This window comes from Pangasianodon hypophthalmus, chromosome 2 (genome assembly GCF_027358585.1).
Source record: "Pangasianodon hypophthalmus isolate fPanHyp1 chromosome 2, fPanHyp1.pri, whole genome shotgun sequence".
NCBI classification, from domain to species: Eukaryota; Metazoa; Chordata; class Actinopteri; order Siluriformes; family Pangasiidae; genus Pangasianodon; species Pangasianodon hypophthalmus.
In genome coordinates, this window is record NC_069711.1 from 2,439,720 (window position 1) to 2,466,856 (window position 27,137).

Sequence of the window (27,137 nt, forward strand, 5' to 3'; positions counted from 1 at the left end):
CCTTTTGTTTTTGTTATTTAATATATTTATACTATATGCGCATATTCATTTCAGATTTAACGTAACACATAACGTTTTTTGACTTTTGTACTTATTAAATATGAACACGATTGTATGTATTCATAAGCATAAACCAAGATATGTTTAAAAAAATGAAATTGATAGGGGGGAAAAGAATTTGTATACCACCAATGACCAACATTAGTACTTTGTTGGCAGGTACAGCTTTGAGAAGTAATTAGCTTTATGCATTAGCATTGTGGTTCTGGTTCTGGTCCGTTTTTCTCCGCAGAAGGTAAATTGTTTCAGAGATTCAGGAGACTGGCTCGGCCGTGCAAGGCCATCTTGAGCTGTTTTGGCTGTATGTTCGGGGTTGTTGTCTTGTTCAAGCGTCCATCTCCTCAGATTCAGTTTCTTGGCTGATGAGATTAAATTCTTCTCTAATACGTCCCCGTACATCTCTCTATCCATGTTTCTTTCGATGATGATGTAATGTAATGCCGCGGTACCGGTAGCAGAGAAGCAGAACCATATCATGATGCTCTCACTTAATCTAAAAGCCCAGAGATACTCAGGTAATAATGACACTATCGCTTCTGTCTTAGTTCTAGCTATTAAACAAAATGGAAGATGGAAAAGGATCAAAAGTATCAGGACAGGACATATTTGGAGTAACAGGATGATAGTTTCCCAGGGACGTACTGAATACTTCTCCTGCTTCTCCAAATCCTACAAGATCAAGGAAGATCTTTCCACAGCTATGCCGATGACACTCAGATGTATTTCACCAAACTGACTCAGTGCCTCGAATGTATTACCAACCGGGGGTGCCAAAACTTTATGCAGCTGAATAACAAAAAAAAAAGAGTTTTTTTTTTTTTTTTTTTGGAAACAAAGACAAGAGACGTTGACCTGCTGCCTGTCTTGATCTTTGAGTCTTATAAAAGTTAAAAACATTACACTTATTATTAATATTATTATTTACAACAGGACTGTCTCTCACGCAAAGTGCACACTGTAACCATGACAACGCTCTTGCCAGCTCTAGCTACTCTCTAGCTACACACTAGGTAGTTGTACTCTCTAGATTACATTTATTCTTATTGTTTTTATTATTATTATTATTATTATTATTATTATTGTAATTAGTAATGCAGATGAAACAAACAAGACACACTAATGTCCAAGGCTCTTTCTTTTTTTTTTTTTTGTCTTTTTTTTTCTTTTTTTTTTTTTTTAGTCACATCGTCCTCCATGTTTGTTTTTCTCGCTCGTCTGCCAGCTTGACACCTGATTGGATGGATGGGATGTAAAAGAAAAAAGCGCTCGTCATTATTTTGTGTTTTTCTAAAAAATTTACAACCGTACACTTTTACAACTTTACAACTTTTACACGTCTAGTTAGTTACCTGATACTAAAGAGGACTGATAAATGAGTTGTTATGGTTACCGTGGTTTTTTTTGTTTGTTTGTTTGTGTAAAAGGCTCTCCGGAACGTTTCTGTTTTGAAGAAGAAAAAAAAAAAACGCAGAGTGTGAATGAAGCCCGTGTTACATTGCGCTGTTATATTTTATTATATAACTATATGACGTTGCTGTATTATAGCGTTGTGGTGAATCAGTTTCTCTCTGAATGCTAATGAAACATGGCTGTGTGCAGAGAGGGGATGCTGAAGGCCCACCAGGTGACGACGAAGAACCTGAGCCTGGCTGTGTCTGACTGCTTCTGGAAAATGGTGCGAGAGTCTGTGGAGCAGCAAGCGGACGCGTTTAAAGGTTTAAAAACAACACATTGCTGCTTTAAGTTTCGTATCTCGCGCGTTCTCAAACGGTTCGCAGCCAGCGAGGCTTTAACTGTCAACATTTCAGATATTAAACACATATACAGTAATGTTTTGGATATTTATTGAGCGCCTTTGAGCTTTATGTTCCTGAACGTTCCTCTGACGGAAGACATTTTGTTTTTATTAAATTGTATTAAATAATGTTAACTTGCTATTAAATGAACATTTTTCTTAAGCCTGCATGTTCCTGAGGTTTGGATTATACTCATTTAATCCATGTGACATGTCAAACAGGCTAATAAATATAAGAACTCAATAATAAATAACTTTTGATAGCAATAATTATAACTTTTGACTAAGCTTCACGAGCCTCATTTGGAGAACTCGATCTAATTCCGACTTCATAACGCATTAGCACAGAAGCCGCTCAGGTCTAGACCTATTCCGACATTTTGGCTGCTTATTTCTCATGAAATTTACATTTGAATTGTCTTTTTATTGACGTTGTGCCACTCGGATGTATAAAATATGCGCATTAAGAGACATTTATTGATGTAAATTATAGCTTAAAACTTATCGATGGAAAATAAAGCAAGGCACAATAACAGATGCAGTATAAACTGGAGAAATAAATAATAAACTACTCTTCTGTTAAGATGTTTTAGTGTCTAAAAGGATCATTTTAGTGACATTATATTAAATATTACTGTGTAATCAAATATAACACACACATGATGATTCATGATTAGATCATATTTATTAAGTAAGGAATAAAACACTCGGCGTCGTTCCGTTTTAGGAAAATAATCAACAACAGGGTGGTGTGATGAAGCGGGATCACAATTACCACTCAGACGTTGATTATTTTCCTATAACAGCACGTCCTGAAGTGGTTCATTCCTTTTATTTTATAATGCAGCAATTTAAGAACGAAACGTCATATTTTATCCGTTTGTAGTTACAATTAATGTTGTGAATTGTCTATGAAGCAAGTTTTCACTTACGTTATAGCAGCTATAAATTATTAAAAAACGAAAAACTGTCCTGAAGATGTCCGAAAACGTACAAGTGCAGCTTCACTTTGCAGGAATGTTACAAAGCACTGACACTGGAGACTCCTTCCGTTAAATAAACGTGACAGAAAACATCATCATATTTCTGATTAAAGGCATCTGTAAAGATGCTGTTACTACAGAAACGATATAGAAAATGAATCCACACCTTCTGACCAATCAGAATGCAGACGGATTAATTGTACTATAATTATAAAAGGGTTTTTTTTATCATTAGGGTCCCGATAGCAGGACAGTGTCCACTTTGCTGTGCTGTCTCAATCCAGGACGGTTCAGAAAATCCTCCACACCAATTAGCCGGCTTCTCCTATTAACGGCGTGCTGCTAGATTTATTACCTGATGGCGGGACGCGCCCGAGCCTTTGTGTGGCCGATCGATGGGAGCCGCCGTGCCGGAGGCCGGCCCAATAACCAGAGCAATTAGCGTCAGCTCCATTGTGCAGGCCAGACAGCTTAGCCTGTGTGTCCCAGGGCCGGCGGTCCCACAGGGCCGAGACGGGACGCTGATATAGAGCACGTCCAACTGCAGGGGCATTGATCACGGCCAGAGTGCTGCATCTGCAGGCCCTCAGGGACACGAGCCGTGCAGAGGAGGGGAAAGACCTAAAAATAATCCCCCTGTCCTTCCTAAAGAAGTTTTAGACCTACTTACTTCTAGCGTTTATTTTATTTCAACAGCAAATAAACCAAGACTGTAATCCCAGTTAACGACTTGAAGCAGAAGGATATTATTACAGTAATGACACGACTTCATCACACCTTCTGGGTTTTTATCAGATTTGCCTTGAAAAATAACGCACAGTAAGAGCACTACGATGAAATAATTTCGAATTCTCAAATCTCAAATCTGGTGTTGATTAGTTTTCTATAACAGCAGCTCTGACAGTAGTGCAGCTGCACATCGCGGGTTTATATTAACACGCTCGTTCTAATACGTAATCGTTTCTATAGTAACAGCTCACGCAAGAAATATTCAGATCATAAGAATTCTGAGAAAGTTTAAAAATTCAGTGCTGAAATTATGACCAAAAAACGTTAAACCGTGTACAGTGGACACTCCAGATAAACTTTTTGGCGTTTTCTGTAAGGAGGCGTTTATATATAAAGATTTGTGGAAGGAGTCTCCAGTTTTAGGACTTTGTAACAACTGTAACATTAAGTTTTCTGAGTTTATTTTTGTTTTTGTATTTTTACTAACGTCAAAAGACAAAAAAAAAGGTTTATAGCTGCTATAACGTAAGTGAGAGGAACTAGCTAACTAAAAGGCGTTTTACAACATTACATGTAACTATAAACACAAAAAAAAAAACACGCAATGATTTTTAATAAATTACGGATTGTAATCGTTAAAACTGCTGTGGTGCAAGAGGAATAAAACACTCCAGGGTGTACTAATTCTAGGAAACTAATCAGTGTCAGGGTGGTTACAGTAACTCCACCTCATCACAATAGCAGAACAGCAACGCAGTCAGTAATGAATAATAATAATAATAATAATACAATGTGAGCAAATATTAAGTGGAAAAAAATTCTTTTGAAGAAAGCAAGATTAGATCAGAATATCCGAGTTCTGAATACTGATTTATTTATTTATTTATTTATTTATTTATTTATTTAAACTCGTGTGGCCAGACCATGCTCGCTAAACTCAACTCATGATTGCTGACTATGTTTTTTTTTTTTCTTCTTTCTAATTAGATTTGAATGATAATTGTGAATTTATTAATTATATTTCTTTATTATTTATATTTATTAATAGATATTAATAGTGAACTCTGCTTTCCTCATCCAACAGCATCTCGCTTTAACCTGGAGACCGAGTGGAAAAATAATTACCCCCGGTTACGAGAGCTGGACAGGGTGAGAGAGTCAGCGACGCACACACACACACACACACACACACACACAGAGGAGCTGATTTATTTTGTACAAGTTGATGAAAATCAGATCTTTATTTCTCTTCATTCCACAGAACGAGCTGTATGAAAAAGCCAAGAACGAGATCCTGGATGAGGTGATCAGCTTGAGTCAAGTCACTCCGAAACACTGGTGAGTGTCTTTTTATCTCGTTTTTATCTCGTTTTTATCTCGTTTTTTCCCAAGAAATCTGGAGCTGCTTTTTTTTTTATTGTTTTTATTTATTTATTTATTTATTTTTTGGGTCACCAGAGCTCCAACGCTGACAGCTTTCTGCTGTTTGAATACCGTTTTCCCATCAGATGGAGCAGCCTGAGCTGGCAAATTACCCACAATCCTCTACTCTTGCACTATTTCCACAACATATTGATTAGAAACACGAACTTTCTAATCCGTTTCTATAGTAACGACTCATTGACAGGGAATCGTACGGCGAACGCTTCATGCAATCAAAGCCAAAGACAAAAACGTTCCAATCATTGAGAGATGTTTATTTAACGTTTATGGAAATGATCTTCTTTGTAGTTGCTTGGTAACATGACAAGCTGCGTTTATTAAATTTTTTTTTTTTTTCCTCACCAAAGAGAGGGTGGTGAGGGAACGACTGTTTATAGCTGCTATAACGTGAGTGATACGTTGACACGAACAGAAACTTGTTTCGTGGCCCTTCCGCAACATTAAAAGTAACTATAAATGGCTAAAAATTGCGACGTGTCACTGTTTTATAAATTAAACGTTGTAATTGCTGGCAAGTCTCAATGGTGTAAGTGGAATAACACACTTAGGGCCGTGGTGTTTTAGGAAAATAATCAACTTCAGGGTGTGTGTAACAGTAACTTCGCTTGTGTGTTATTGCGTTTTTTTTTTTTTTTTTTTTTTTAAAAAGCTGATAGTTAGCTTGCAGATCTGGCAACCCTGCTGCTAATCCCTTGTACAGCCCCACACACACACACACACACACACACACACACACACACACACACACCCATATTAAAGCCACATGTATGATCAAATATCTCGGCTATTAAAATCCAGCGAGTTCTGACAGAACTTTCTGTTCCGTAAGAAAAGAGCCAGCTGTCTGTGCTTCTACCTCGGGATTCGTTGAGCCCGAAGCGCGGACGTGTAGCTCCTGAATCCAAAGCCCTGAGGAACGGCTAAACGGAATAGATCAGAAGTGTGTAGCGTCTCCTCTGAGCTTCATCATCCTCTCAGATCGATGCTATGATGAATAGCCGCAGGCTGCTTTTCTCTGCGCATCGGAGTCGCGCGCATCGACATGCCGAAGTTGAACAAAGCAAACAGGAAACGGTGAAATATGAGCTGTCCTTGATGATAAATGAGCCCCACACACACACACACACACATACACGTAAAAATGTATTCCTGTTTGTCTGGAGACCAGCTCGTGTTACTGAGGTGCTGAGTGATTGATGTCTGGGTTGATCTTTCGCTCCATCCAGGGAGTCCATCCTGCAGAAGAAGCTGTGGGAACGAGTCTCCACTCACGTCATTGAGAACATCTACCTTCCCGCCGCTCAGACCATGGACTCGGGCACCTTCAACACCACTGTAGATATCAAACTGAAGCAGTGGACGGACAAACAGCTGCCCCACAAAGCGCTGGAGGTAACGTCACACTCACTATATTTACACGCGTATTCTCTACGTAAGTCAGAAATCTTTCCTTATTTAAATAAACTATAAAGATACAATCTATAGCTACAGATATAAACCTGTAGCGTGTAGCTGCACAACCCCGAGAGATAATCACTATTTTGAAAATAAACTCGTGTAAATAAGCTACCACTAGCTACATAGACGCTTTTATAAAAATGCAAACCTGCGATAAAAGTCACGCATGCTAGCAAATTTCACTTAAGGCTAATATTAACTTCCTGTCCGAAACGTTAGCGTGCTCATTAACGTGTCTAAGGTTAGCTTTGATAATGTTATGAGTAATGTTAGAATGTGCTTTGCATACAATTTAAAAAGAAAAAAAAAAATAGAAAATTTGCGATTTTTAGAAAAAACAAGAACAAATATTTGAAGCGTGAAGCGTTGTTGGAAATTAGCATAACAGCATAACGAAAAAAAACCAAACAAACAAAAACAATTGCACCAGGAATTGTTAGAAAAGGTTAAAGTTTGTTAATATAAGCAAAACAACAACAACAACAAAACAAACAGCCAAAAAAAAAATTCCTAAAATCTTTGCAGCATAAATTGTTTGTTTGATCATCATATGAGAGCAAAAAAAAAAAAAAAAAAAAGCGTAAACTATTAGAAATTAAGTTTGATGATCGTACGAAAAAACGAAAATAAAATCATTTCACAGAAATTGTTAGAAATTGTTTCATAAAATGAGAAAAAAAGGGGAAAAAAATCACCATAAATTGAGCATCGCAATAAAGGAAAAAAAAAAACAAAAACACAAGCAAAATATTTTTGTTACAAATTGTTAATGTTTCGTAATATGAGGAAAGAAAATGAAAAATAAATAATTTCAGTGTAAATTGAGCATTACACTAAAGAAAAAAAAGCACAAGCAAAATATTTTTGTTAGACATTAATAATAATAATAATAATAATAATAATAATATGAGCATTAAAAAAAATTTAATGAAAAACATTTTGCTAGATAAATTAAGCATAAAAAAAAAAAGAAAAAATGAAAAATAAATTATTTCAGCATAAATTGAGCATTACAATAAAGAAAAAAAAAACAAAAGCAAAATATTTTTGTTAGAAATTAATAATAATAATAATAATAATAAAAATAATAATATGAGAATAAAAAAATTAAATGAAAAACATTTTGCTGGATAAATTAAGCATAACAAAAAAAAAAGAAAAAATATGCAGCAAAAATTGCTAGAAATTTTGTGCTTCTCATTACGAGCAAAACAAAAACTAAACAAAAAAAAACATTTTGAGCAAAACGAAAAACCCCAGACATTCTGCAGTGTAAGCTGCATAAATATAAATTTAAATATTGATGATATGAGCTTGGGTTTTTTTTTTTTTTTTTTTTTTTTTTTAAGTTATGAAGAGTAAGAGAGTACTTTTCTATTATTAACGTTCACTGTTTAAAGCTGTGTGTGAGTGTGAAGTGTTCGGTCCTGCACCACGCTACAACACTGCATCACCTGCGTCACCTGCGTCACCTGCGTCACCTGTGCTTGTGTGTCCTCGCTGTGGCGGTGCTCAGGTAGCGTGGGAGACGCTGCAGGAGGAGTTCGCTCGCTTCATGGCCGAGTACAAAGGGAAAGATCAGGACGACATCTTCGACAAGCTGAAGGAAGCGGTGAAGGAGGAGAGCATTAAGAGGCACAAGTGGAACGAGAGAGCCATGGACAGTTTGGTAAACACACAACACACTGCGTACACGAGCGTCTTTACTCCTGCACCGCCGTCTCACCCAATCACGTCCTCCTTCTTCCTCTATCATCAACAATTCCTGACATTTATCCGCTCTTACTCACCAAACCTGCATACAAACAAAAACTCCGCCCACTAATGATCTATTAGCATATCATATGCATACGACACGCCCCGATTTACCTTAGTATACATCTCATTTGCATGGGACACGCCCTGATTTATGCAGGAGTTGCAGCAGTGAGCCAATAAAAGGAAAGAATTCAGCAACTGGAGAGTTTCAGTGAAGCTGAAAAAAATTATAAATGATAGTGTACACAAAATTCAAACTGGAAATTAAAAAAATTAATAATAACTTTCAGAAGAAAGGACAGTCATAAGTTTGTGTTTTGCAGTTTTTTGTTTTTACTGAAATTAATATCAAATTTAAGATATTAAGATAAGCCACAAACTGGTTATAGACGTGTTTTTATTAGTTTTCCAAAGAATATTAAATTTTTTTTTAAATAAATTAAAAAAAAAAATTGGCGTCTAAATTAAACCTGGAAACAAACAAACAAATAAATAAATAAATGAAGAAATAACCTAATGTTTTCACAGGAAAGTTAAAATTAATATAAAATTAAAATACGCCATAAAACAGTCATATTTTTTATTATTTTTATGTTTTATTTTATTTTTATTATTATTATCCTCAAAAATGGTAAAAAAAAAAAAAAGGGCACAAAATTAAAACTGGAAATAAAATCAAATACATAAAAAAATTAATAAATGTTCAGCAGTTTCAGACGAAATAGACCTCTATTTTTGCAATCCCTTATTTTTATTTAAATGAATCTAAAATGTATATATAATATACAATATAAAGCAGTTATAGAAGTGTTTTTATTATTATTGTTAAAAAATACTTTTTTCAAATAAATGAAACTTTGTTTTTTATTTATAATCGTATAAATTGTTCACAATATTATAAATGATTCACAAATGTTATAAATGTTATAAATATATGTACAATTTAAAATATTTGTCATTTTTAACCTTTTATTTTGTCATCTGATTTTTTTTTTTTTTTTTTTTAATAAATCTCGTGATGCGTATCATGTATCATAGAATTATTTTTTTTTTTCTTATTTATTTCTTCTCTTTTTCCCCCCCCGGCCACAGCGAGTGATCCAGCACAACGCACTGGAGGACCGCTCCATCACGGACAAACCTCAGTGGGACGCCGCCATCCACTTCATGGAGGAGACGCTGCAGTCTCGCCTTAAAGACAGTGCGTCCGTTAGCAGATTATTTCCATTCTCCTTCTTCTTCTGAGCGTTCCTGCTCGAGTTGTGCTTCACTTTTTCATTTCGAAATTCTTTTCATTTATACTTTTTACAGTGTGCATTTCAAGAAATCTCTGTAGGACCATTTTATTTTATTAATTTAAAAAATATATATATATAGTGCTATTTTTGCTTGTACAGTGTGAAGAAAGATCTGTGGAGCTGTTATATTTTATTAATTTTAAAAGTAATTTTAAAAAAATTATTGCTATTTTTGCTTGTACAATGTGAAGAAAGATCTGTGGAGCTGTTATATTTTATTAATTTTAAAAGTAATTTTAAAAAAATTATTGCTATTTTCGCTTGTACAGTGTGAAGAAAGATCTGTGGAGCTGTTATATTTTATTAATTTTAAAAGTAATTTTAAAAAAATTATTGCTATTTTTGCTTGTACAGTGTGAAGAAAGATCTGTGGAGCTGTTATATTTTATTAATTTTAAAAGTAATTTTAAAAAAATTATTGCTATTTTTGCTTGTACAGTGTGAAGAAAGATCTGTGGAGCTGTTATATTTTATTAATTTTAAAAGTAATTTTTTAAAAATTACTCCTATTTATACTTGTACAGTGTGTGCTTGGAGGATGCTCTATTGAGCCGTTATATTTTATTAATTTTAAAAGTAATTTTTAAAATTATTATACCTGAAGGTATCTCTATGGGACTGTTATATTTTATGTATTTTAAAATATTTTTTATTCTTGCTATTTATACCCGTATAGTCTGCGCTTGAAGAATAATCTGTGGGTCCATTATATTTGACTAATTTTAAAAATATTTTTTCAAAAATTATTCCTATTTGTACTTGTACAATGTGTGCTTGGAGGATGCTCTGTTGAGCCGTTATATTTTATTAATTTTACAAATAATTTTTAAAATTATTACTATTTATTCTTGAAGGTAGCTCTGTGAGACCATTATATTTAATTTCATTTCTTTTTTAAAAAAATTCGATTCTTGCTATTTATTCTTGTATAGTCTGCACTTGATGGAAGATCTGTGGCGCCGTTACGTTGTATTAATTTTAAAAGTAATTTAAAAAAAGTTATTACTATTTTTACTTGTACAGTGTGCACTTAAAGGACGATCTGTGGGTCCATTAGGTTTTATTAATTTTAAAAGTATTTTTCGAAATCGATTTTAAAATGATTGCTATTTACACTTGTACTTTTGTGCACTTAAAGAAAACGCTGTGGAGGCGTTATATTTTATTAATTTTTATTATTACTATTATTTATGTGAGATCTGTTTTCCGAGAAACGTGAAGGAAGTTAGAAGGATGTTACATATACGTATGTGTGTGTGTGTGTGTGTGTATATATATATATATATATGTACATATTTTTTTTGCTTTGCCTCTCAGCTGAGTCAGTGATAGCCGACATGGTGGGACCCGACTGGAAGCAGAGATGGCTAAACTGGAAGAATCGCACACCGGAACAGGTAAGAAAGAAAGTTTTCCTGCATCTGCTAACATTATTACTGAATTCACACAAAACTCCTCGAAGCCCTGAGCTATTAAAAATAAGTTTCGTGTTTAATGGGTCAGTACTGTGGAAGACATAATGTTCCACAAATTGCTATTTGTTGTTATAATTTTCCAGGGCAAAGCTGGAAAAATTCCAGTGCAGACCACGCCCATTTTCATTTCTCAATCCAAATATGAAAACTAAATAGACACAGATAGTGAAACATGTTGATTCCTTTCTCCCAGCACGTCCGTAACGAAACCAAAAACGAGCTGGAGCGTCTGCTGAAGCTGCACGAGGACCACACGGCGTACCTGGCCAACGACGAGGTCACCACCGTGCGCAAGAACCTGGAGGCCCGGGGAGTAGAGGTGGACCCGGTGCTGGTCAGTGACGTCCTACACAACCCTGTTAGAAATACTGCATACTGAATGAAACATCTGTCTGTGGGCTGAACGGATTTATTTGCTCTAGATTAAGGACACGTGGCACCAGCTGTACCGACGTCACTTCCTTCAGAAGGCCTTGTTCCACTGTAACCTCTGTCGACGAGGGTTTCACTACTACCAGAGGCACTTTGTAGATTCTGAGGTACGGATTAAAGATGCGCTGCGTCTGCTTGCTTTACAAACACTATTTTCAATTGAGGAACCTGTTTCGCAAAACCGACTTTAATTCAATATATTACTTCAGAGTGTTTTTTTGGTACTCAGTGATCCCAAAACGAGTAACCTACGTATGCTAATATTAATCAGCGACGTCAGGGAACATGTTATTCAGCTCTGTTTACATTTCTCCGGTTTAAAAATGGCCATTAAAAAAAAACCATGCACGTTGGTTTATCGGATCGTTCTTCATAACGTTTTAAATGACGTGCATTAGCTAGCTATGTTAGTTAGCTCGGATGGAGAAGAGCAGGTTTGTTTGGCTTCGGAAAAGCGTCTCTCTACAGCTCGAAGCAAAGCACGTTTTCGTTTTCACCGCGTCCAAGTCCCTCGTTTCGTTTTCACTCCGAGTCCCTCGCCGTCGATGACCGAAAGCGGCTGATCGTCAAGAACAACGTACTGGCGAAGAGCTGATATTGTCACTAGCGTAGCGTCGTGTGTAGATATCTTTTCTCACTTAGCGAAGAACTCCTCGTGCTGAGTTTTATGTTTTAATCGTATAAGATTTATCGCTTGTATTGTAGAAAACGAATGCCGTTGATATTTTCGCAGAGCGCAGTCAGATTTGATTTGATTGGCATTATTAATCGTGAAAGATACTGTCATTTCATGTCATCTGTTCATCAGCGTGATGACATACACAAGGCCCACCTAGACTTTACGAGGAAATGAGCAGAGTAGTACCAGTACCAGTATCAGTACCAGTATCGGTATCAGTGCGGCCCTAGTTTTAACCCTTACAACCTTGTGAACACAATTCGCGTGCAGTTTTGTACATTTTTTCTTGTTTTCGTAACACAGGAACCGTTTATCTCTCAGAAACACGACACAAATCATCAGAAACAGAAGCATTTACTCTTTATAAGCCTCCGTGCACCTCTGCTGTGTAATAAACTATCAGCCAATAATCCAGTTTTGAAAATACGGAAGTGTTCAAACCACACTCTGTAGACCTGACAGCACTTCTCGTTTTGTGTGTGTGTGTGTGTGTGTGTGTGTGTGTTTTTGTGTCTCTCTGTAAGCGAGTGTATTTACGTGATTAGTGTCAGAACGTCATCGCAACATTCAGGGGGGAAAAAAGACATCTTTTCTGGATGTTTTTAAAAAAATATCTAAAATCACTTCTCTTTCATTGGTCCAGTGTTTAAAAAAAAAAAAAACTTTATCAAAACGTGGTAAAGTGTGAATCAGAGGATGTGTATGTTCATATCAAGCTAGGGTTCTAAGCGTTTAGGGTTCTAAGCGTTTAAGGTTCCAGCACTGAGATTTCTTCTGTGTGTGTTCCAGCTCGAGTGCAACGATGTGGTCTTGTTCTGGAGAATTCAGCGGATGCTGGGCATCACAGCCAACACTCTCCGCCAGCAGCTCACCAATACAGAAGGTGCGTGATGAAGAAAGGCAGAAGCCACGCTCGGGTGTGTGTGTGTGTGTGTGTGTGTGTGTGTAGTGCGTGCGTGAGGTTTGGTTGTGAATGTCGAGAGAGGTGATGTGGTTTTGTCGCTCTCGCAGTGCGGCGCTTGGAGAAGAACGTGAAGGAGGTGCTGGAGGATTTCGGCGAGGACAGCGAGAAGAAAGTGCAGCTGATTACGGGAAGGAGAGTTCAGCTGGCTGAAGACCTCAGTAAGTGCAACACACACACACACACATGTGCACACACACACACACACACACACACACACGCTCTCTTTCTCTCTTTCTCTCTCCCATGATGGCAAATTGCTGCGGTATAACAGAAATAAAACACTTCAGGATATACTCTTATAGGAAAATAATCAACCTTGTGGTAACCATAAGAGTTAGCAAGAGTTAGCCAAAAAGTTGTGCGTTTTGGCTAGCTAGCTACGTTGTAGCTAAGTTGTGCGTTTTTGGCTAGCTAGCTACACCAACGATGCATCGGACTCAAAGAAAACGGGTTAATCGCCAGATAGCGCATTGGTCTTAGCTGTCACAAACGGAAATAAATGCTAGTTACTCAATAGTTTTTCTCTCCTTGATCGGTTTCATAACGTGAGCAAGAAAAAGAAAAGATGATGATGCGTTTAGTTCAGCAAGAACGTCAGAGGAGTAAAGTTTCTCGGAAACATGACAAGTTGCGATGTTTTTTTATTTTTTATTTTTTAATTATTGACATGTTATTGATGTAAAAGAGAGAGAGAGAGAGAACAGAGGCTGGTGATGGAACGACTTTTTATATCTGCCGTAATGTAAGCGTGAGCAGGAACTAATATAAGATGTAGCTATAAATGGATAAAAAGTATGACGTGTTTTTCTTAAATAAATAAATAAATAAATAATAATTAATAAATAATAAGAAGAAATTAATTTAATTAATTAAGTGTGTAAGATGAATAAAACATGACATTTTAAGAAAAAAAAAACGTGTCGTTTATTAAAGAACGACACGTCTTACTTTTTATCCGTTTTCAGTTACTTTTCGTAGAATTGCGAAACAAGTTACGTCTAAAAGCATGGATAAATACACACACATTCATACACATTAATGCACATGTATTTCCAGCACTATACACACACACACACACACACACACACACAAGTAAATGATTTCCTTTGTCAAATTGTAATCTCTCCATCAGAAACCAGAATCCTGAGATTAAAGATTAAATTAAGAGATTAAAGAGATCTATTGGTGCATCCAGGTTTAAAAAAAAAAAAGTCTGTTAAGCTACAGGAGGTTTGGACTGACGGAGCGTCACTTATTGAAAACCACTAGAGGGCAATGACATTCCGCAAATCAGTCACTCCTCATCCTGACGCTCTCGGATTATTCTCCGGATTACACAATAATCACGTTACACTCTGAAAAGATCTCGTCTTTTATCAGTTACAGTGATTTATTCTTGTCAGATGAACTCGTGTGTGTGAGTTTAATGAAATCAATAGAATGAATTTGCAGCACAAATGCAACAGGAAGCATTCATTCTTCATTCTTCATAAGGTCTGACTCGTCTTTGGCTTCGAGTCTTCCTGTTTCATTTTCTCGTTTTTAAAATAAATTAAAACTAAACGCGGCTTAATCGGGATTAACAGCGAGAGTACAGAGAGAGAGAGAGAGAGAGAGAGAGAGTTCACAGCTTTGGTCACAGTAATGATTAGGAAAGGAATTTATGGATGTGAAAGCTAACATGCCCAGGCTTGAACCCACACACACACACACACACACACACATTCATAACTGACCATGTGAGTGTCATTTTGTCTAACAGAAAGTGAGCTAATAGATAATCGGTGTGTTTACAGCTGTGAGTCATAAAGCGTGACTCTCTGTTCAGCGCCGAAGTGTCATTATCGTTATCGTTATCGTTTCTATAGTAACAGAGTTTACGCTTCTTTGCGGTTACTGTGTAACATCCCAAGCTGTGTGTGTGTGCGTGTTTTGTTTTTTTTTTAATCTCGTTAACTACAAGAGAGGAAAATACAAGAGAGCCTGTAAAGTGCCGTAATGTAAGCGAGACATTAAATGTAGCTGTTTACAGATAAAAAAAAATATATGTTATGTTTTAATAAAATTTAAAACTGAACTTGTTAGCAATTTGCTGCAGTGTAAGAGGAATAAAACGCTTCAGGACGTGCAGTTTTAGGAAAAATCATCAACTCCAGCACGTTGTTGATTAGCTTCCTATAACAGCGTGACACAGAGTGGTGTATTCCTTAATACAGCAAACACATTACTGTAACAATTTATAAATATGAATGAATGAATGAATGAACGATAAATCTATTAATAGGCAAATTTACATTATTTTTTATTTTTTATTTAAAATTTTATTCTGCTTGTAGCTAATCGTGCAGAAACACGGCCGCAGGTTAGCTCGTGGTTAGCTCGTGGTTAGCTGTGAGCCGTGAGTAAGAGGAAAGATTTGCATGCGCAAACAAGCGTGTGCCGACAGTTCACCTGTACACTTCTCATCTGAACTTACAACACACACACACACACACACACACACAGGATGCTGGATCCTGATCTTCAAGGCATGACGCTGACCAGAAGACAAACCGCGGTGGTCATTGAGCTCAAAGAAACATGCTCAGGCATGCTTACGCGTGTGTGTGGTTGATTACACACGATACACACAATACACACACACACACACACACAGCCATTCTCTTTAGTGTGTGTTTACAGAAGAGGGTGTGCTGCGGACCAGTGATCCGATGACTGATGGTCCTGGACCTCCAGGCTGGGTTTAGTAGTGACAGCGTGTGTTCTTCAGTAGGTGTGTTTGGCGTGTAATGAATAAAACACTACGTCTAAATGCAGTTATGGGAAAATAATCAACGCTGGGGTGGTGTGATGAAGCGGGGAGTTACAGTTAGCATCTTAAAGTTGCTCATTTTTTTAACAACAGCATTGCCGGAAGTGTTTTATTCCACTTACTCTACAGGAATTTACCAATTTTAAAGACGTGCATTGTTGTCATTTTTATCCGTTTATAGATACATTTATTGTTGTGGAATTGTTCCTGACTTCCTTTTACTGTTAATGAGACAAAAAACGCAGCTTGTCATGTTACTCCTCTGACTGTTACAGAGCACTGACACTGGAGACTCCTTCCGTAAACGTTAAATAAACCTCTCCGTACAGAAAACGTCGCCATGGCAACGATTATGTTTTTTATTTATTTTTTTTTTAATAATGTGGTCCCCGTGAATGAGCTGTTACTATAGAAACGGTGACGTATCAGAGCGGGCGCGTTAATATAAACTTGCGCTAGTGTAGGAACTGCTGTTCTAGAAAATTAATCAACACTTTCCGACCAATCAGAGCCCAGAATTCAACAGCAGTGTGGTGTAAAAACCTACTAATCGCATCAGTGTAGTGTTTTGATGTATTGTTGTTAAAAAAAACAAAAAAAAACAACAGTAAATGATAAACCGATATAATTTCACTGTAATCTTTTATGTAATATGTGAATATAAGGAAGGATGATTAGGATTATTAGTATCGTTGCCGTTTGGTAACGTTGCCGTTTGCTTTATTTAAGATGTTAAATGAAAGTTTAGGGAACTTTTAGCGCCTCCGTCGCTCCTAACACATCACGATGAAGCCTGACACTGTGACATCTCTCACATCCCGAGGGCTTCGGCGCTTGTTTTAGAGAGACATGCCGCGTTTCCTAAACTGAGCTCATCAGAAAGTCAGGAGGAATTCCTGGGCCTGCCCGGCCTTGCTGCCTGTCCTGCACGTGCCGCCGCGCCGCCGTGGTGATGTTGACGTGGGACTGAAGAGGTTTGTGCGCTGCAGCATGCTCGGATCTGACAGCTTCCTGAACGAGGGATGATAACCTCAAAGAGAAGGTGTTACAGAACTCGAATAAGGAGCGACAGTTTGTAAAATGATCAGATTTAGGATACATGAAGTACACGCTCACGTCACATTACAGCTTTGTTGAACAATTCTGATCGGATCGGAACTGCAGCTGACTCGTATCTGTCTTTAACGTGAACACACGTGTCTCTTGAAACGCCCTGCATGTGTACGTTGGTTTCTTGGGCAGTTTTGGGCGGTTTCTTTCTAAATTAGCTTGAATTGATTCTGGAAATATAAAGTAAATCACCAATTTCGTATCTTTCTACTGAATATAGTCACTGCTATTGCTGTTGTTGTTTTGCCGACACTGGATGATGATGATGATGATGATGACGATGGTGAAATGTATTTGGTGTAAAAGCTGCATAAATTCCGATCTGTTCATTCTCATTCGTTTATCGGATATGTATCCAATCTAGAAGCTCAAGTCTGATTCCAAAACATCGGATTTTTGTAATTTCTGAAAATATGTCGCAATATGACAGAAAATCAGATTTCACCCTGCTCATGTGAACGTAGCCTTAATGTGAGATTAACAAGTGAATCAGTGAGTCATTTAATGAATGAATGAATGAATCAGATATTATTCAATAGATATTTCAGCTGATCAAAGGAAAGGCAACGTAAAAACCAAAACAAAAAAAAGTTCAGGTTTACTGAATATTAAACGATCAAAATTTTTTAAAAAAATCAACAATTAATGAATGAATGAATAAAATGAATGAATGAGTCGCTTCTGGTGTGCGAACGAGTCCTCGCCGAAACACTATATTCACAGGGACGCTCCATATCAACATCTGTAATTGTAGACATGGTGACGTTTTTTTTTGACAAGGAGACGTTTATTGAACGTTTTCGGAAGCGTCAGAAAGAAGTTTTCAGACATCTTAAGGACAAAGGAGTTTACGCTTTCTGGTTTCTTTTTGTCTTTAACTCGGAGAAAAAACGTGAAGGAAGTTTGTTTATAGCTGTTAGGACGTTCTCACACAACAAAAGTAACTTGTTTTGCTGACATTTACGAACATTAAATGTAGCTATAAATGGATAAAAAAACTGTCGTTCTTTAATAATAAATGAGAAATTGTCATCGTTTTGCAAATTGCTGTGGTATAAGAGGAATAAAACGCTTGCTTGGACATGTAGTTATAGGAAACTAATCAACTTCCTGATGGTAACATTAACCCCACCCTGCTGTTGATTGTTTTCCTGTAACAGCACACTTACGGTATGTTTTATTCCTTATTTGTTTAATCACACGAGGATATTTCATTAAGAAATCATTGACATTGAGCAGACGCTTTGGTCCAGAGCATGCACGTCTTTATGAACGAAAGCCTCAGGTTAACATTCTTTATCCTTCGGTGAACTTCAAGCAAACAGAGTCGAGCGATTTAGAAGCGTAAGAAACTTGGCACGGAGTCTGTACATGTTTCCAGACTTGAGCGTCTTTCGTGTCATTAAGACAAGCTTCTCCCATGCGCAGGACTTTTTTTTTTCTTCAGAGTTTTAAAAGTCTGCCTTATTATTCAGCGGCGTCGGCGTGCTCGCGGTCTTGCTCCAGTAATCACAGCTGAAGCCCGGGGTTTGATGTTTTGATGTTTCGATGTGAGCCCGTAAAAATTGGCTGAACGAAGGACTCTTGGAGAACTAAAATGAGGAAAATAATCAGGAAGGTTTAAAGGATTGGTTTAAATTCAGAGTCACTCTGGTGTAGATTTTGGCTTTTTGACGCTGTTATTAACCCACATTCACACTAGCAAGACTTACACTGAGATTTTTATGCAAATTTGTTACGACACAAGCAGCAAATTCCACAGGCCTTTATTTGAAAGTGTAAATACATAACCAATCATTAATATCACACATCCTGTCATCTGAGGTTATTTAAAGACATTTAGTTTAATTTATTGTGTGCGTATAGACATTTAAATTCCTTGGACTGAATCCAATGGCACAGGTTTTTGACTAATCGTACGTTTCTTTTCATTGGTTTTGATACAGTTTCGAAATACATCAACGGCTGTAACATGTTCACGCGTATAAATTATATCAGTAGACTAGCTACGATTTCTGATCAGAGCTAGAGCTGTCAGCCTTCATGTGTTTTGCGTAGGAGCTGCGTATGTTAACACCAGAGCACGCTGCTACGAGTTATCGCTGAAAAATACGCCAAATTAGCCATCGTTTTTTTTCCCAGAAAAAAACAGCGGAGGAATCAGTTGATATATGAATGTGGAATGATTGACAGGTGTTTTTGAGCTCTTAACTAAAACTTATAATTCATAAACTCAAAAATTTTCTACCTCAGACTAAAAAAGAAATCCAAAGAAAACGCCCCCTCGACTTGGGATGGTCTCCTCAACCCCGAGTTCAGCAAGTGACGTCAAATCAACATGGCTGCTCACAGCATGAGCAGTAACTTTTGCTAACAAAAGACGAACACGGAGGCGTCCATGTTTTTTCTCCACCTTTGTAGCTCGAGGTTGAAAGTGACGCAGTTCCAGCTTCCGAGGTACGTTGAACGCAGCATAACGGACACCTTGGAAGCCCCGCCCCCTTCCCCAAACTCAAATTCGTAATCTTTTCGACTGGATTTTTCCTGCTTGAGAGACGCTCTGACGCGCCGTCTTCGATTTCTGTCCAAAACGTTTTGAGTTTTGTTTTTTTCTTTTTTTTTTTTTTTGAGAACGTGAAATAAGATTCATCAACGTGTGATCGACTGAGCTAACATTAAACAAGTGTATAGTAAACATCAGTTATATATCTTTATTTTTTAGAGATGCCATCAAAACATTTCAGCCATAAATGGTCCAAAAAAAAAAACAAAAGACAGAAAATCTTGAATGGAAAAAAAAATTAGAGGAAACAAAGTAAAAATCTAACAATTTTCAAATGATTTTAGTGGTAATGATAATTAGAAACAATTAACATTTTAAAAAAAAAAACCATAATTAAAACACTTTTTGCCCTGAAATTTCGAGCAGATCAACGGCGAAAGAAGCGTAGAAGCACAAGTGATTTGTTTTTACTGCAAAAAAAAAAAAAAAAAAAAAAAAAAATATCTTGAATATAGGGAAAGTGGTCTCATGTTTCTTATGAGTTCGTTCTACCTCAATCTGAAGCCTGTTTTTAGAAGCTTTTCCACATTTCAGACTTTCCATTTTCTTATTCCTTTAGCAGATAATTTCTTCTTTCCAGAAGTAAATAAAAGATCAGTTGCCAAGAGAACAAGAGAACAAGACTATTCCAAGCTTGAAATTAGTAAGAAATGTCTAGAAATAGGGTTGAAAATCCTTTATTTAATGTTTAGTGTAATCTTATAATAGGAAATAATAGATCAGTTTGTTTATACTCAAGCTCTTTTCGCTTGTAAAGACGTCATTTTTTTTGCACGCACACAGAAGCCAAAGCTAATAAATCTCACGTCGTAGTTTATCAGAGAAGTTCTGGGTCGGCACGTTAACACAACAAGCCGATGTGGGAGGAAAAAAAAATAAATAAAAAAAACGTAGTAATAAAATTGCTCTCGAGCCAGCAGGGTTGAAGAGAGGGGCAGTGAATCACCTCGGAGCTGTTGGAACATGCTCTTTCATCCCCCCTCCCACCCTCTCCCCGGTATTTCGCCCCGTGGAAGTGGGCGACAAACGCCGATGAGTCACCGAGCGAGAGATTTATGGGGCAGACGGCCCGAGGCAGGGCCAGCGGTGTCGAACCCGGCGCACAGCGGGCCACCGGGGCCAATCCCGTCACAGGTGCATGGAGCTGAGTGGATGACCTCGTACTCACCTGGCTGAGTGTTTAAAGAGGAGGCGGGAGGAGGGGTAAAAGGAGGTTGGGCGGGTGGGGGCAGGGGGAGGGGGGACAGGGGGAACAGGGGTACTTCCCTTAACAAAGAGAAAAATCCACCCCCTGCGGCTCAGTCTGGTGTTAAGAGCGATTTGCCCTTACTCGCAGCCAGGCAGGTAAAGAGCTGCTCCTGTTTCAGACCGCAGGGGAGTGTGTAAGTGTGGGTGTGTAAGTGTGTGAGACAGTGTGTATGTGTGTGAGACTGAATACATTGGTGTAGTTGCGCAAGCTGGGCTGCGTTCAGGCTTGCCACTTTCGCAGCCCGCTGTGGGTGGGTGGATCGACATGCCGTGTGTGTGTGTGTGTGTGTGTGTGTGTGGCGTGTGCCAGGGCAGCTGCATGGCACCGAGCCTGTGCTGGAGCGCAGCTTGTGCTGCTAATATGTGACCTCAGGCATGTCAGGAGGAGCTTTTTTTTTTTTTTTTTTTTTTTTTTTTTAAAAAAAAAGGCTCCTTTAATTCTCCTAATGAACCTGATTTAATTATCGGAGCACGCCGCACAACCACACACTTTTTTTTTTTTTTTTATTTCATTTTAGATCACATTAGTCCTTGTGACATTGGCTCTTTCCTGCTTTTGTGTTGTAAAGTTGTTGCGTAAACTGCCTTCGTAATTATCCACACACTGAAACGATGCCTTTTAAGTGTCATTTCTTTGTATGAAATGAGTTGGAGCGATTCTGTAAGGAATGAAACACTCCGTGGCATGCAGTTATAGTAAAATAATCAACGACGTTGTCGTGTAATGAAGCGGAGTCACCGTTACGTCTCCTAAGTGGATTGTTTTCCTATAACAGCACATCGGAAAACGTTTTATTCTTCTTACACTGCAGCAATTTACCAACAATTAAAATGTTTCTAACGGTGTATTAATGAATCACGTGTCATACTTTTATCTGTTTATCAGCTATAAACAGTCGTTCTATCACCACCCTGTCTTTTTTTTTCTCTCTTTCTTTTGAAGTCAATAATAAATAAAAAAAAAAAAAACGCAGCTTGTTATGTTACCAAGCAACCGCAAAGAAACGCAAACTGCTCTGTCCTGAAGCTTTCGAAAAAAAAAAAAAACATAAAGTCGCAGATTTACTTTTAGAAAGCGCTGACACTGGAGACTCCTTCCGTCAATTAAGTTAAGAAAACGTCACCGTGTGAAGGATTACACGCGTTTACGATCTGTTTGTGAAGGAGTCGTTGCTATAGAAACGACTGTAGAGGCTGTACTACTGTCAGAAAATTTCCGACCAATCAGAATCAAGAATTCAATGAAGCTGGGGTATAATATATTATTATTATTATTATTATTATTATTAAAAAGTATAACATTTATTCTATGTATGTGCTTCTATTCTTAGCTGTAGTCTGGCTTGTGTGTGTGTGTGTGTGTGTGTGTGTGTGTGTGTATGTATTATGTCTATGTATATATATATTTTCAGTGATATTGCACCAGTAGAACAATATTTATTCAACGTCCTTCTAGGAGATTTTATTCCACTTTTATTACTCATGAATAAACACACAGCAGTGATTATAAATCCTGAGATACTTTGAAGACTTGCTCTTCTCCGAGACGTGGCACTGCCTGAACCTGCTCTCCTTCCTTTTTCCACGCGAAAGCACGACAGAAGAAAGGTTACTTTCTTTGCCTTTGTCTCCTCCACTTCCTGCGCCTGGGCCGGTGACGGCTCAGTGTGTGCACGACCTCAGCTCTGTGTGTACTCAGGGTTCGAGCGTGTTTGTGCTTCCATTCGCGCCTCGACTCGGCACGCACCTCCTCTGCATTTTCCAGTTTTTGAGTTTTTATATCCCTCTATCTAATCAGCGGCTGCTGAGGGACCCGACTGTACGCGTCTTATCAGAGCGCAGTGCGGAGAATGAATCAGATGTGGACTGTTGACTGCGCGTGTCTTATCTTCTGGACGTGAATTCGACAGGGCGGATACATCACAGAGTTCCCCGAACCGCCCAGCGTTTCAGAGACGCTTTTATTTCTCTGTCTGCTGACCTAGCCATGACCGCTCCAAAAAAAAAACAACAAAAAAAAAAAACGGGATTTCCAATTTGTTCAAACAGTAACTTTTCTTACATTCGCTGCATTGATGACGAAAATTGTAAAAACCAAACAAAAAAAACGTTTCGGTTCTTTAAATTCTGGAATCTGATTGGTCAATAGGTGTTGATTAATTTTCAGTAGTAGTAGTGCAGCTTCAAATCACAGGTTTATATGGAAGGAGTCTCCAGTGTCAGCGCTTTGAACAGTCAGAGGTAAAGCTGGAACTTTAAGTTTTCCGATATTTTCATTAGGTAGGAGTTTACACTTTGCGAAGTAAATTTTTGGCTTATTAACTTCAAGAGAGAGAAATAAAGAGAGGCTGGTGAGGGAACAGCCATTTATAGCTACTATAACGTAAGTGAGAACAGGAACTAACCTGTTTCTCGGACTTTTCTCAACATTAAATGTAACTATAAACACGCAAAAAGCACAATCTGTCTTTCTTTAATACATAAAAATTGTAATTGTTGGAAAATGTCTGTGGAATTAGGGAAATAAAACACTTCATACAACTATAATGTTGTTATACAGGAAATGCTTTGGGAAGGTTAGCTTTGGTAGCTTGTGGCAGAAAAAAAAAAAAAGCAGTGATGCTATTAAATTCCTCGATCGACAAACAAATGATAGTTTATGGAGTTGAAGGGTTTTTTGTTTGTTTTTTTGTTTGTTTGTTTGTTTTTATTGCCTCTGATAGCTGTACTACGTAATGTTCGCTATATAGTGCGCTATTTTTATTTTTAGTTTCGAGTCGTCCGTTTTTTATCCTGAAGCATTAATCCAGTGCACTCTTCAAATCCCATAATGCACCGTGATGGACAGGGGTAGTCCCAATCCACCTATCCGTCCTAAATAGTATCCGAGATTAGAATTAGTGTGTCCCAAATCGTAGCTTGTTGAAATGAGGATCTCAAAGGTACCCAGATGGTCTACTATTTACGGTAAATTTTCGAAGTGTTTATGCGTGGCCACTTTTTCAGCTAATATTACCCACGACTCCTTGCGCGAGGGAGGAGGAGTTTTGTGACGGTTTGCTTCTCCGAATTCAACCTGCAAACATGGCGGACGAGTGAAACTTCGGTGATGCGTTTTCAGTATTTAAGCGTAAGAATGCGTAAATGTTAAGCGCCAACCGAAGTTTTTTATTGTCACGTAACATTAACGGCTGGATGTTGTTTTTAAAAGAGTACCACGTTTATCTGGTACGGTCAGACGAAAAGACCGAGCGACTAATAAAACGGCGCGCCGCCATTTTGCGACTCTTTTTTTCCTTTTTAGAGAGGTGTAAATGAAACGTGGGAAAATAAATCAAGGGAAATTAAATTATATCGTATAAATTATGTACGCAATAATGAAGGAAGAAAAGCTGAAAGCTTTACGATGACGGTGTGCGTAACTAGGCAACAACGCTCTCTTCCGTTACGTGTTAGTGTGTACCAGTACTTACGTACTTTTTTTTGCTACACACTCAAAAGTATGTACTTTTTCTTCACAAAATAAGTACATACTTTTAGTACATTGTATAAGTAGGCAAATTGGGATGTAGTGAATGTATCCTAATGACCCCAGAATACCCATAATGCATTGTGTTTAGTGCATTTACTTCAGTAACTTTAGTTTAGTCTGCCTTTTTGTGGAAATTGGAAAAAGTGGAAAACAATACAGGTCCTAAAACAGAGCCTTGTTGGACGCCGTATCAGATTTTTTTTTTCCTCTCTTTCTTAAGTAAGATCTTAACTGACGTTGTTCGTGTTTACGTGAAGGAATACGACAAAAGCGTTAGGCTTTAGGGCTATAAATAAATCCGTGCTATAAATAAATCCAGGCTTTTCTCTTCCAAGGCCCGTGTCTGCATTTGTGGAGAGAAACATCCGGAATTATTGTCTCGTAAAAGGGAATTTTTTTTTAATGGATTTATCCTCTATTGTAAATTTACTGCGTTTCATCCGGAAAGGCCAAACACAAACAGCACACTCGGAGATATTAAATTCAGATCCCGTGTTTGATCCCTGTCCAGCCTTTTGGCCTCATCTGTCTCGCTCGTTCTTTTTCTTTTTCCCTCCATCTCTTTCACTCCCACCATTTTTTTCCGGCCCTCTGATGGGAAAAGCATGTGTCGGATTCGGTCGCAGGAAGACGTCTGTGCTTCAGCTGGAGGAAAAACCTTGTTGTTCGTCCTCTATCTCTCTCTCCCTCTCTCTCTCTCTCTCTCTCTCTCTCTCTCTGTCTGACACGTCCTCATCACGTCCCCCGTCTCTCCCTCGCGGCTCTCAGCAGCACAGCTTATAAATCTCAGCCATGCGTATAAATCTCTCAGCGTCCATCTGCCCCATGAAGGAGAAGAACTCAGGGAGGATCTCAGTCTATCTCTGTCCCGATTCATCTCGCTCTCTGTTTGCTTGGAAACGCTAGGAAACGAAGCACAAACTCATATGAACCAGCGCCAGGGTTTTCAGACCTCTGTGATTCTCCCCCCCCGCTTCCACACACACACACACACACACACACACCCACACACACACACCAGAGAGCTGTTCAAACAGAGACTCTTCCACAGTCCATCATTTATCTGTCATGTTTCCTGCTATGAGGTAATATCAAAACCATACACTTCCTGTTCAGCAGGGTAAAAATAGAGCAGTCTCGCGTACACGCACTCGTCTATCACGTCAGGCGTTCTGCAGCTCACGTTCCGTTTTTCTCTTGCTTTTTTTTGTTTTGTTTTGTTTTGTTTTAGCGTGTCTGGTTTGAGCATTTTCTGAAAACCCCTGCGCAAAAGAGAGAACTTTTTCTCTATCGAATTCATGTCACGTTTGTACGTGAGTTGGAATTTTTTTAAAAAAAAAAAAAAAAAAAGAGAGAGAGAAATATGAGAGGAATCTCACCTTTAATTCAATAAGTTTATTAAAGAAAATCAAAACACAAGCCTCTCTTTCAGCTTATAACAACGTGTTAAATACTGACAGTGTCAAAGATTTTATCGAAGAGTTGTCCTTAAAAATCTTGATAAATTTTAATAATCATTCTAATCATCATCATCATCATCATCAGCATCAGACAGTTTAAAAATCACAAGGTTATATTAACGTGATCTTTCTTCTGTAAGGAGATGTTTATTTAACGGTTACGGAAGGAGTCTCCAGCGTTTCAGCGTCAGACGAGTTTCCGCTTCTTCGCAGTTTCTTTGTAACGTGACAAGATTTTCTCTTTTTTTTTTTTTTCTTATTAACTTCAAGAGAGAGAAATAAAGAGGTGAGGGAGCGACTGTTTATAAGCTATAACGTAACTGAGAACAAGAACTCACTCGTTTCTTGGATGCTCCACAACATTAAATGTAACTATAAATGGATAAAAAGTATGAAGTGTCGTTTTTTTTTTTTTTTTTTTTTTTTTTTTAAAGATTGTAATTGTTGGAAAATTTCTGTGGTGTAAGAGGAATAAAACACTTTGAGATGAGCTGTTACAGGAAAGTAATTAACACCGGGATGGTAACAGCAACTCCTGTAATGGCATGACGTGGTGTGTGTGCGCGTGTGTGCGCGTGTGGGTGTGTGTGTGTGTGTGTGTGTGTGTGTGTGTGTGGAATGTTCAAGGTCAGAGGTGGGGTTTTGACTGACGTGTGATTATTGGAACACTCCCTCCGGTGAAGATATGATGCCTCACACATGCACTTTTTTTTTTTTTTTTTTTTTGAAACCTTCACTATGACACACACACACACACACACACACACACACACACACACACACACACACACAGCTCTTTTTTGTCCCTCAGGCTGTCTCTTGGCGATTCACTCGCCTCCTGAGCTGACAGCGATGTTGAGTGTGTAATTAAGTGTTTATTAAAGGACAGGAGTGAGACTCAGGTAAGGAGTTACACACCTGGGCTCACGGCAGTGTGTGTGTGTGTGTGTGTGTGTGTGTGAGTGTGAAGGGGAATATTTGGGAGTGTGTTAGTGTGTGAGAGAGTATTATGTTTTCAGACACCATTTCATGTTTATGGCTCTCAGTGATGGGGCGTGCCCAGAGAAAGAGAGGGTGAGAGAGAAAGAGAGAAAGAGAGAAGGAGAAGGAGAAAGAGAGGGTGAGAGAGAGAAAGAGAGAAGAAAGAGAGAAGAAAGAGAGAAAGAGAGAGAGAAAGAGAGAGAGGAGATGGCTGTTCAGTGTCTGAGGTTTTGACTGACACAAAAATTTGATATTAAAATTTTCCCAATTTTTACACAATATTTTAATCCTTTTCAATGTTCCCTTTTTTTTAGTGTTAAATGATTTATTTTATTATTTTCTCCCTTTTTGGCATTA

The 27,137-nt window shown here is 38.0% G+C and overlaps 1 protein-coding gene across 6 annotated transcripts in view; it reads left to right on the plus strand.

Moving 5' to 3' along the window:
- The window catches only part of opa1 (OPA1 mitochondrial dynamin like GTPase), a 54,406-nt gene that overhangs the window by 20,778 nt on the left and 6,491 nt on the right, over positions 1-27,137 (plus strand). For all 6 annotated transcript variants that reach the window (XM_053230963.1, XM_053230969.1, XM_053230974.1 and 3 more), the window contains 11 exons: positions 1,660-1,775; positions 4,652-4,716; positions 4,829-4,905; positions 6,237-6,402; positions 7,985-8,137; positions 9,319-9,427; positions 10,842-10,921; positions 11,193-11,333; positions 11,422-11,538; positions 12,900-12,993; positions 13,122-13,232. In XM_053230963.1, the coding sequence (XP_053086938.1) occupies positions 1,660-1,775; positions 4,652-4,716; positions 4,829-4,905; positions 6,237-6,402; positions 7,985-8,137; positions 9,319-9,427; positions 10,842-10,921; positions 11,193-11,333; positions 11,422-11,538; positions 12,900-12,993; positions 13,122-13,232 (1,229 nt within the window). The remainder of the gene's footprint in view (positions 1-1,659; positions 1,776-4,651; positions 4,717-4,828; positions 4,906-6,236; positions 6,403-7,984; positions 8,138-9,318; positions 9,428-10,841; positions 10,922-11,192; positions 11,334-11,421; positions 11,539-12,899; positions 12,994-13,121; positions 13,233-27,137) is intronic.